General features: G+C 41.5%; 1 protein-coding gene across 1 annotated transcript in view; it reads right to left on the reverse strand.

Annotated features, from left to right (window-relative positions):
* Nucleotides 1-1308: 1308 nt before the first annotated feature.
* IL16 (interleukin 16) overlaps nucleotides 1309-12054 on the reverse strand; it is a 33656-nt gene continuing 22910 nt past the window's right edge. The window contains exons 12-16 of the mRNA XM_070763509.1: nucleotides 7868-8054; nucleotides 6815-6916; nucleotides 4669-4921; nucleotides 2882-3007; nucleotides 1309-2070 (exon numbers count right to left, since the gene is read on the reverse strand). Coding sequence (XP_070619610.1) covers nucleotides 1874-2070; nucleotides 2882-3007; nucleotides 4669-4921; nucleotides 6815-6916; nucleotides 7868-8054 — 865 coding nt within the window. The 3' untranslated portion in view covers nucleotides 1309-1873. The remainder of the gene's footprint in view (nucleotides 2071-2881; nucleotides 3008-4668; nucleotides 4922-6814; nucleotides 6917-7867; nucleotides 8055-12054) is intronic.

Genomic DNA, 12054 nt, shown 5'->3' on the forward strand with positions numbered 1-12054 from the left:
ATCTCCACCCAGGTACCTATCAAGCGCTCCTTTCATGTGGTCTGTTTCCTGTTGAAGTAAAATGAAGATTGAAACTCTGAAACAAACCACACTTGTTTTTCAAATGTTCTCCTCCCACAATCATTTAAATCAGAGATCTCCAACTTAGGCAACTTTGAAGACTTATGGACTTCGACTCCCAGAATCCCTCAGCCTTCTGGCTGAGGGATTCTGGGAGTCGAAGTCCACAAGTCTTAAAGTTGCCAAGGTTGGAGAGAATGCCCTGTTCTAAATCAAAAAAATCTCTGCCTGCATTTTACGCCTGCGTGGCAGGGGGAAAAAATTCCTGACTGACTTCCAAGTCTCCCAGTCGGAAAGAGAGGTGTTTATGGCCAGAAACAAGCAGACAAAACTCTTAATTATGAGTGGAAAAAATGTGGTTAGGGTGAATTTTGGTTGAATGTGGAAGAGCAGGTTGTGAGAGACGATGTTTAACAAGAAACCAAGACAAACACCTCCAGTTTTGCACTGGATATCATGTTTAGAGAGAAGCAAAGCTGTTTGCTCCAGGATTCTGCCTTCATAAACTCTCCTGAGCTGCTTCAAATGACCACTGATCTCAGGCAACAATGTTTTCTAAATCTGTTGCTCTGATGGGCTTTTATACATTAGAATTTTTTAAAAAGGGTGCGCTAAAGTCACTCTTGGTCTTGTCTCTTTTTGGTCGAAGTTTTGCGGCAGCTATTTCTGAACTGAGTTCTTTGGTGGAAAGAGAGGTACAGTGGTACCTCTACCTACAAACGCTTCTACTTATGAACTTTTCTAGATGAGAACTGGGTGTTCAAGATTTTTTTGCCTCTTCTCAAGAACAATTTTCCACTTACAAACTCGAGTCTCCGAAACTGTAACCGGAAAAGGCAGGGAGAAGGCTCTGTGGGGCCTTTCTAGGAATCTCCTGGGAGGAAACAGGGCCTGCACCCTCTCTGCGCTTTCCCCAAACACATGCGTTATTTGCTTTTGCATTGATTCCTATGGGAAAAATTGCTTCTTACATACTTTTCTACTTAAGAACCTGGTCACGGAACAAATTCAGTTTGTAAGTAGAGGTACTACGGTATTTTCTTTTATGTACACTGAGAGCATCTGCACCAAAGACAAATACCTTGTGTGTCCAATCACACTTGGCCAATAAAGAATTCTATTCTATTCTATTCTATTCTAAAGTCACTCTTGGCCTTGTCTCTGTTTGGGTCGAAGTTTTGCAGCAGCTATTTCTGAACGTATTTCTTTGGTAAGGACAGAGATAATTGTAACAAAAAGCTAACATGATTAAAAGAACAATACTTTATTGGCGATTAAAACAGGCTTTCCTGATCCAGCAACGAACAATCTGTAGCTGGTCCAAAGTGAGAGAGGTGTGCTTTCCCCCATGATGGAAATGTGCACACACTTTTACACACTTATAATCCCAGGAACGGTCAACCAAGGCCTTGCATCCAAGATACACTTTCCAGGTTGCATTGAAGGAAGGCACAGGCCCTGAAACGAATCTCCACACGCTGGGCTCCTATGTTGGCTTTGATGCTCGTTAAGCAATCAAGGCCCAGTTCATTAATCCCGCTATCTCCTCTGCCATCAAATCTCCTTTCAGGGTTCTGCCTTTTTGCTTCTGGCAAAATCCTTGATTAATTCGGGCACAGCTCCGCACAGGATGATCCTGAGAACAAACAAGTGAGCTGTATACGTTGACCGCATCATCAACATTCCCTTTGCGAGCAAAGAACAACGGCCGTTCGATCAACTGCAGAGCAGCTGAGGTGGGCAAGGGATGAGTCCCTAGTTTGGGTCATAGCAGTTCCAAATCTCTTTTGAGCGTTGACAGTCCTCATGGCCGTTACTCCTCTCCATGGAGGGAGGAAGCGGTTACAGCCCCTGAGTTTTTCCTCCTGATGATGGCAGGAATAAACCCATCTGGTAAGGTCCGGATGATATTCCAGGCTTCGAAGCGGGTGAGTCCTTGCATCAGATGTGTGTGCACCTGCAGCAGCTCATCTCCGGGCTGAACAGGGGGGTTGTGTTGGGGGGTCATGCCTGAAACATGCAAAGTGGCGGTATTAGCAACGTAACATAGAAGATTGACGGCAGAAAAAGTCCTCATGGTCCATCTAGTCTGCCCTTCTACTATTTCCTGTATTTTATCTTAGGATAGATATATATTTCTCCCAAGCATGTTTAAATTCAGTTACTGTGGATTTACCAACCATGTCTTCTATGGAAGTTTGTTCCAAGCATATACTACTCTTTCAGTCAAGTCATATTTTCTCACGTCGCTTCTGATCTTTCCCCCAACTAACCTCAGATGGTGTCCCCTTGTTCTTGTGTTCACTTTCCTATTAAAAACACTTCCCTCCTGAACCTTATTTAAAATATTTAAATGTTTCGATCATGTCCCCTCCTTTCCCTTCTGTCCTCCAGACTATACAGATCGAGTTCATTAAGCCTTTCCTGATAAGTTTGATGCTTAAGACCTTCCACCATTTTTGTAGCCTGCCTTTGGACCCGTTCAATTTGATCCATCTCTTTTTGTAGGTGAGGTCTCCAGAACTGAACACACTATTCCAAATGGGGTCTCACAGCACTCTATACAGCGGGATCACAATCTCCCTCTTCCTGCTTGTTATGCCTCTAGCTATGCAGCCAAGCATCCTACTTGCTTTCCCTACCGCCTGACCACACTGTTCACCCATTTTGAGACTGTCAGAAATCACAACCCATAAATCCATCTCTTCTGAAGTCTTTGCTAAAACAGAAAATTTTAAAGTCTCGTTTCTCTGTTGACATACTTCTCCTTAGAAGACATGACAACATCTGTCCAAATGTCACACCTGCCAAAACACCGTACCTTTAAAAAGTCGGCTGATGGTGATTGGTTTGTCTCCATGAATGGAGCCTTTTCCTCCTTCCAGGGTGAAACCTACACCTGCGGATGTCTTCTCCAGGGTAACCGTAAAGATCAGATCTTCTGGTGCTGGGTTAAAGCAGGAGAATGAGTTTCATTAGTAAAAAGCTATAACTTGGCATGTTATAACACCTCGCGGTGCAGTGGTTAGAGTGCTGATCGCTGGCTGCCAGCAGTTTGGCAGATCGAATCTCAGTAGGCTCAAGGTTGACTCAGCCTTCCATCCTTCCAAGGTGGGTCAAATGAGGACCCAGATTGTTGGGGGCCATATGCTTACTCTCTTACTTAGAGAGGGCTGTAAAGCACTGTGAAGTGGTAAGTAAGTCTAAATGCTATTGCTATAAAGTCTAAATGCTATGGTGCTACAGAAAACCACCAGTTTTGTACAGATAGATACATTCTATACTGGGCCACTAATAAGATCTTAAAGGGATAATAACCTGACTTGATAACAATCTATGGGCAGATGGTTATATCAGGATTAGGAATCCTGGGTGATATTTCATTGTATTACCATATAAGCATTGAAGGGCTACCAAAACTTTTACTACCACACTGTGGGCGTGGCTTATGAGCTGCCCCGAGTTCTCGGAGAGGGGCGGCATACAAATCTAATAAATTATTATTACTATTACTATTATGACTGTAACTTGTTGCGTATATCCTAAGATTTTTATTAATATTGCTTCTTCATTGCTTATTTGACCCCTATGACAATCATTAAGTGTTGTACCACATGATTCTTGACAAATGTATATTTTATTTTATGTACGCTGAGAGCATATGCACCAAGACAAATTCCTTGTGTGTCCAATCACACTTGGCCAATAAAAATTCTATTCTATTCTATTCTATTCTATTCTATTCTTCTATTATTACTATTACTACTATTACTACTACTAATACTACTACTACTACCATTATTATTATTATTATTATTATTATTATTAATTAGATTTGTATGCCACCCCTCTCCGCAGACTCGGGGCGGCTCACAGCAATCATAAGAACAATATATAGTAACAAATCTAATATTAAAATCTAAAATAACAATTTTACATTAAAAAGCCTAAAAACCCCTGTATATAAAAAACATACACACAAACATATCATACATAAAACTACATAGTCAAGGGGAGATGTCTCAGTTCCCCCATGCTTGATGGCAGAGGTGGGTTTTAAGAAGTTTACGAAAGGCAAGGAGGGTGGGGGCAGTCCTAATCTCTGGGGGGAGCTGGTTCCAGAGGGTCGGAGCCACCACAGAGAAGGCTCTTCCCCTGGGTCCCGCCAGCCGACACTGTTTAGTGCCAACTCTGTGGGACCTAACCGGCCACTGGGATTTGTGCGGCAGAAGGCGGTCTTGCAGATATTATTATTATTATTATTATTATTATTATTATTATTATTATTATTATTATTATTACTACTACTACTACTACTACTACTACTACTATCATTATCATTATTATGCAAGATGCCCTGGGGTGGAGCTCTATTTTCGCTACTCCACTGCATTCACCCCCCCCCCCAGTCTGGGCAGCAGCCCACCCCTGCATATAAGGTGGTGGTGCATTACTTTCTGGGCGACCCTCGTAGTTTTGTAGTGCTTAATACTGAAAACCACAATATTGCATCCAAATACTTTCTGTGCATATACTTTGCCATTGGTCCCTCTCTATAGTCCCGCTTCCAGCCCTTCTTGCCTTCCCACCATCAGGGCCCAGACTCACTGGAATCCATTGAAGTTTCACTTCCGGTTGATGCCGAGGACTCAAGCGAGCGACTTTGGGCGCTCCATCCTCTCTCTTTGGGTTTTTGCGTGACAATCACTGCCAGCCTGAGGTGCCGTGCCTTTCGCAAGATCTCCAGCGCTTCGCTGTGAGTGGCGCCCTTGAGAGATTTTCCATTGATCGATAAGACTTCGTCCCCTTTTTGGATGGTCCCTTCCTGAAACGCAAGGCCGCTGGGGAAGACTTTGTGAACCTGTTACAAAATTCCGAAAGACAGAAAGGCATATAGTTGCATTGTGAGAAGTAAGTGGGTGAGATTAGATAGATAGATAGATAGATAGACAGACAGACAGACAGACAGACAGACAGACAGACAGACAGACAGACAGACAGAAAGGTATGTATGTATGTATGTAGGTAGGTAGGTAGATGCACTGCTCAAAAAAAATAAAGGGAACACTTAAACTACACAATATAACTCAATATTCAATGAGAATACTGTATTTCATTCATTCAGATCTAGGATGTGTTATTTGAGTGTTCCCTCTATTTTTTTTGGAGCAGTAGATAGCTGGATGATAGATAGATAGATAGATAGATAGATAGATAGATAGGTAGGTAGGTAGGTAGGTAGGTAGGCAGGTGCACTGCTCAAAAAAATAAAGGGAAGACTTAAACAACACAATATAACTCCAAGTAAATCAAACTTCTGTGAAATCAAACTGTCCACTTAGGAAGCAACACTGATTGACAATCCATTTCACATGCTGTTGTGCAAATGGAATAGTTGTGCAAATGAAATATTAAATGAGAATATTTCATTCATTCAGATCTAGGATGTGTTATTTGAGTGTTCCCTTTATTTATTTATTTGAGCAGTAGACAGCTAGATGATAGATAGATAGATAGATGATAGATAGATAGATAGATAGATAGATGATAGATAGACGTGTAACATATTTTTGCTGATAATGAAAAGGAAGGGAGACTACTATAGATCTATTTCAAGCTTATTTGCTCTCATTAGGTAGCCATACCCTTACTGGTATTTGAACCTGGGCCTCTGCCTTGTAAGGCAGCGGCCTTAGCCTCTAGGCTACAGGCTCGCCTCCTTATCAGCTTTTTCCTGGGAAGGGTTATGTGTGATTTTTTTTTTGTCGAGTCACCCTGATATATGGGAGGAGCATATGCTGTATGCTCTTCCCATGTACCAGGTTGACTCAACAAAAAATCATACACACACATACACACATACCACACACACACATAATTATAGAATTTGATAAATGAAGAATGTCTGCAAATTAGCCATGGTTCCATTTAAAAATACAATTTATTATATTTCTGCCAGAATGTCTGCAAATTAACCATGGTTCCACTTAAAAATACGATTCATTATATTTCTGCCAGTGCTAATACAAAAATATTTATTATGGGGCTTTCTTTCCTTAAAGATAGACAGGTAATATAGCAAGATCCTGGAAAAAAAGGGAAGCATTTGAATTTGTCCATGTGGTGGCAAATAAGCCGGAAAATTGTTCTAATGGAGAGAGAAGGAAAGGAATTGATGTAGGTATAGTAGTGGAAGTGTTGTACTAGGAATAAAGAGGCTGGGCTCCCAGCCTTCTCTTGACTATGAAACAATCCATATGAGATGGGAAGTAAAACTATTCTCACAACCGAGTCACCCCAAGTCCTTGGAGAGGGGTGGGATAAAAATCCAATTATTATTATTATTATTTTTTATTTTTTATTAGATTTGTATGCTGCCCCTCTCTGTAGACTCGGGGTGGCTCACAACAATTTTTAAAATTATTATTATTATTATTATTATTATTATTATTATTATTATTTATTATTATTTATTAGATTTGTATGCTGCCCCTCTCCGTAGACTCGGGGCGGCTCACAACAATTATTTTTTTAATTGTTGTTGTTATTATTATTATTTTATTTATTATTATTTATAAGATTAGTATGCTGCCCCTCTCCGTAGACTCAGGGTGGCTCACAACAATTATTTTTTAATTGTTGTTGTTGTTATTATTATTATTATTATCATCATCATCATCATCATCAACAACAACAACAATAACAACATCAGGGTTTTGATCTATCAGGAAGCACCACCCCGCATATTACTTACAACAACAGCTTTGTTTTCAAGGTCTATTCCACCCGCCAAGCTGAACCCAAGGCCATTCCCTTCTTCCTTATGCAGAATCGTCACATGAATGTCACTGAGTTGCTGTGCAAATAAAAAACAATACAATACAATATAATACAACAATACAACAGTGATGGCGAACCTTTTTTTCCTCGGGTGCCAAAAGTACGTGGGCTGTCGCGCAAAACCAGCTTCCCCTGCCTTCTGGAGACCAGAAATGGTGAGCCCAGTAGGCTTGTGTGTTGCCCTTGCTAGGCTCCAAAGACTTCCCTGAAGCCAGGAGTGGGTAAAAACGTCCTCCCCCATCCCTCCGGAGGCTCTCTGGAAGCCAAAAACGCCCTCCCAGAGCCTCTGCGTGAGCCAAAAATCATATGGTCAGAACACACATGCACATTGTAGCTGAGCTAGGGCAACAGCTCACGTGTTAGCAGATATGGCTCCGCGTGCCACCTGTGGCACCCATGCCATAGGTTCGCCACCACTGCAATACAATCCAACACAATGTTAAACTAAACTAAGCAAATAATAAAATAAAAAATGGAATGGAATGGAATGGAGTAGAGTAGAATAGAATAGAATAGAGTAGAGTAGATTGTAGAGTAGAGTAGAGTAGAGTAGAATAGAACAGAATGGGTGGAGTGAGATCCTGAATAGTGCAAGTATCAATTTTCTTTAATCGCTATAAAAGGTCATTTCTAGATAATGATTAAAATGATATGTGTTTATGGGTTAAAATGATATGTGTTTATGGGTTAAAACATATTATTTAATTATTTCCTATTTTAAAAAGAGTTAAGGATCGCACTAAGGTTCTAAAGAAGGAAGGACAATTTAAAAAATCTATTAAGTATTCAATAAATAGTGCATAAATTTACTACCCCCGCTCCGTCCCATCCCGTCCCACTACCGTGAGGATAGCAGTCCATTACTGGTGATAAGGATCGTTGAAACGATCCTTGTCACCAGGATCTCTTATCAGAGATTCCTGGTTAGGTGAAGCCATTGGAAAAGCAGACAATGTCAGAGACTTGCCTTTAGCGTTGCGTCATCCAAAGATTTCACCTCCTCCAGAAGCTTCTCCAGTTCTTCAGGAGTGAGGTGAGAGATGACCGCTTGCCCTGAAGTGCCCAGGGTTGGAGACGAGCAGGCCTTCTTCTTCTCTTCCTTCTTCTCTTGGTTGTCTGGTTGATTCGCCTTGTAGTCTCTCAACTCAGAAAGGCTAGACAGTTTTGGAAGCGGAAACAAGAAATGCGGAATAAGCAGAAGTTGGGATCAATTAGAAATGTCTTCTTTTAATTCTACTGTGTCTTCTCTTCTCTTCCTCCCAGTCCAAGCCACTGGGTGCGTCTATGTTCTGTCTGGGTTCCCACAGAGGTCAACATCAACTAAAAAGAGTAGCCAGACACGCTGGTAAAAAGCAAAGTCATTTTATATCTTTGAAAACAAACACAGATAACAAAAACTGTTCTTACAAACTGGAATGCTATGAAGCTTCACAGAAGAGTCACGACGGCCAGACAATAAAACAGGCTTCTTGCTGGCACACACACCACTGTAGATAATAAAACCCACGCCTCCCCCAGGTTTTCAGCCTTCGAGGCCACAAGCCAGAATCAGAGACGCCAAGGATCGAAGCAAGGTCACAAGACTCCCAAAAGATAACTCTCCACAATACAGGAGGGCGGGCCTGCCTTTTCAACCTTTCTGAGGAGAACCACACCCAAACCCAGCTGTTGCCTATTAGGGATGGAAATACCTGGCTAATTGTCCCCTTCTTTGTGCGGCCCTTCTCTGCCTCATATCTATGATGGCTTGTGCATTCTCATCTAATGACTCCAGGCTACTCGCTGGGGAGAGCTCCCCCCGGGGGGTCTCAGGCTGTTCTCTCTCCTCCTCGTCCTGACATTCCTCTTCCCTGTCTGCCTGGTCCTCCTCCTCCTCCTGTTCCTCGTCCTCCCCCTCTGAGCATGGAGCCAGCAGAGTTCCAGCCGTTCCCTGAGGAGCCTCAGACTGAATCACAACAGTCTATATGTATAGATTCATGAAAGGCACTTGTTTCTCAGAACCTGTTTCAGAAAATAAAGAGAGACTCCGCATGTGGAGGTTTAAAAGCAGAAGGGATGAAGGTGGTAGGTCTGGGGGGAGGGTCAAAGGGAGAAGAATATGCTGTAATTTCCTCCAAGAACCATGTGGGATGGAAGAACGGAGGGCCCGAAATTGAAACACAGAAGCTGGTGTCAAAATAAAAGGTTTTCCAAGCAATCACTCTCTCTGACACTTTCAAACCCAAGTTAGGAAAATCCCTATTTCAAGTTGTGGTTTTTATGGTCGTTTTTCTATAGAGAGACCTTAATTTGAGAAAATTTGGAACTTTCAAACATCTCTTTCATTGGGTTGCTGCTGAATAATTCATTCACAGCAAGGGCAGGGCTGAAATAAAAAAGCAACATCCTATCTATCTGTCGGTCTGTCTGTCCGTCTACCTACCTATCTACCTATTATCTATCTATCCATCTACCCACCCACCCACCCACCCATCCATCCATCCATCTATTTATTTTTCTGTCTGTCTGTCTGTCTGTCTGTCTGTCTGTCTGTCTGCCTGCCTCCCTGCCTGCCTCCCTGCCTGCCTGCCTGCCTGCCTGCCTACCTACCTACCTACCTACCTACCTATCTATCTATCTATCTATCTATCTATCTATCTATCTATCTATCTAATCTATCGATCTATCTATCGATCTACCTACCTACCTACCATCTAATATCTATCCCTCTACCTACCTACCAACTTACCTATCTATCTCTCTATCTCTCTATCTCTATCTATCTATCTATCTATCTATCTATCTATCTATCTATCTATCTATCTATCTATCTATCTATCTAATTTCTATCCCTCTACCTACCTACCCACTAATATCTATCCCTCTACCTACCTACCAACCTACCTATCTATCTCTCTAATATCTATCTATCTATCTATCTATCTATCTATCTATCTATCTATCCATCCAATATCTATCCCTCTACCTACCTACATACCTGTCTATCTATCTACCTACTTACCTAACTATCTTCATCAGTCAAAATAAAAAAAAAAGTTAGGTTAACTGTAGAGGTTTCCCCCAAAAATGTATTGAAATGTGTTGATGAAAACTCAATCAGCCCAGCCAAAAGTATCTTTAAAAGGTTAAATCCGTGGCAACTGGACTAAAGTTTATTAATCTAAGACCATTGTTACTTATCCAAGTAACTTCATCAGTCACATATATAGGCAAAGAGTCAGAGAATCATTGGAATGTACCAACTCTTGCCACACCAACGGCAGGGGGTTCTCCCCAAAATGTATTGAAATTGTGTTAGTGAAAAAACTGGGCCATCTTTCAGACTTCCGTCATTTGCTCAAACCGTCTGCCTCAAAATTTCCATGGACAACCCACTGCTAATCTTCTTGGGAAAATTCCCATTGCAATTGATTCAAAGACAGCCCACTTAAAGAAATTTAGAGGAATTGTATTCTAGAGGAATTCTAAAAAGAGGGAAGGTGGTTTTTCTATACTTTCAAAGGGATGATACGCCTGACAAAGTGCATTGAAAAGGCAGTTGCTCCTTTTTTTGGGGACCATCTTTTCAACAATCTACAACCTCCTTCGCTTCCCTCTGTTGACTTACAACAATAAATTAAATAAATAAAGCACAGTAGATTTTAATAGTATTCGGAAACTTCAGATCGTGCAGAATGCAGCTGCGAGAGCAGTCATGGGCTTCCCCAGGTATGCCCATGTTACACCAACACTCCGCAATCTGCATTGGTTGCCGATCAATTTCCGGTCACAATTCAAAGTGTTGGTTATGACCTATAAAGCCCTTCATGGCATCGGACCAGAATATCTCCGAGACCGCCTTCTGCAGCAAGAATCTCAGCGACCGATTAGGTCCCACAGAGTGGGCCTTCTCTGAGTCCCGTCAACTAAACAATGTCGGTTGGCGGGCTCCGGGGGAAGAGCCTTCTCTGTGGCGGCCCCGACTCTCTGGAACCAGCTCCCCCCAGAGATTAGAACTGCCCCTACCCTCCTTGCCTTTCGTAAACTCCTCAAAACCCGCCTTTGTCGTCAGGCATGGGGGAACTGAGATATCTCCCCCGGGCCTATACAATTTATGTATGGTATGTTTGTTTGTTTGTATGTATGTATGCTTAATAATGGGTTTTTTAAAAAATATTTTAAATTGTAAATTATTAGATTTGTCATGAACTGTTTTTATTGTGTTCCGTAGCCCCGAGTCTACGGAAAGGGGCGGCATACAAATCTAATAAATAATAATAATAATAATAATAATAATAATAATAATAATAATAATAATACTCCTCTATTCAAATTATTTAAAAAGGATGGGGACTGGAAGATAAAAAGACTTATCTAACACTGCTATGGAAATGGTCCTAGTAGAGTTAAAGGAAAGGAAAAATGATAGGTTTTTCACTTGTAGAGAGGATCAGAAGAAGAAGGAAAAAAAATCTATGCCCTTCCTTAATTCCCGAGATATTTACTTCCTCTGGAGTTCTAGTTATATCAGAGATGTCAGCAAGTCAAATGCCACAGGTGGAGAGCATTTAAAAGCCTTCTTTCAACATTTATTTATTTATTTATTGGATTTGTATGCCACCCCTCTCCGTGGACTAACAACAGTGATAAAAACAGCATGTAACGATCCAATACTAAAACAACTAAAAAACCCTTATTTATAAAACCAAACATACATACAAACATACCATCCATAAATTGTAGAGGCCTAGGGGGGAAAGAATATCTCAGTTCCCCCATGCCTGACGGCAGAGGTGGGTTTTAAGGAGCTTACGAAAGGCGAGGAGGGTGGAGGCAATTCTAATCTCTGGGGGGAGTTGGTTCCAGAGGGTCGGGGCCGCCACAGAGAAGGCTCTTCCCCTGGGTCCCGCCAAACAACAATGTTTAGTCGACGGGACCCGGAGAAGGCCAACTCTGTGGGACCTAACTGGTCACTGGGATTCGTGCGGCAGAAGGCGGTCCCGGAGATATCTCTCCAATTACACTGGCCAACACAAAAAAATTATCAACAAATGTAATATGTCTGTTTTATGGAGTTTGATGTGCTGATTCCAAAAATATGCTTTGTTTTTCTCTATCACATAAAGTTTCTGATATAGAAGCATTTTTAACGTTATTTCTACAGTTTCAATGTAT

The sequence above is a fragment of the Erythrolamprus reginae genome, chromosome 10 (genome assembly GCF_031021105.1).
Source record: "Erythrolamprus reginae isolate rEryReg1 chromosome 10, rEryReg1.hap1, whole genome shotgun sequence".
Classification (NCBI taxonomy): domain Eukaryota; kingdom Metazoa; phylum Chordata; class Lepidosauria; order Squamata; family Dipsadidae; genus Erythrolamprus; species Erythrolamprus reginae.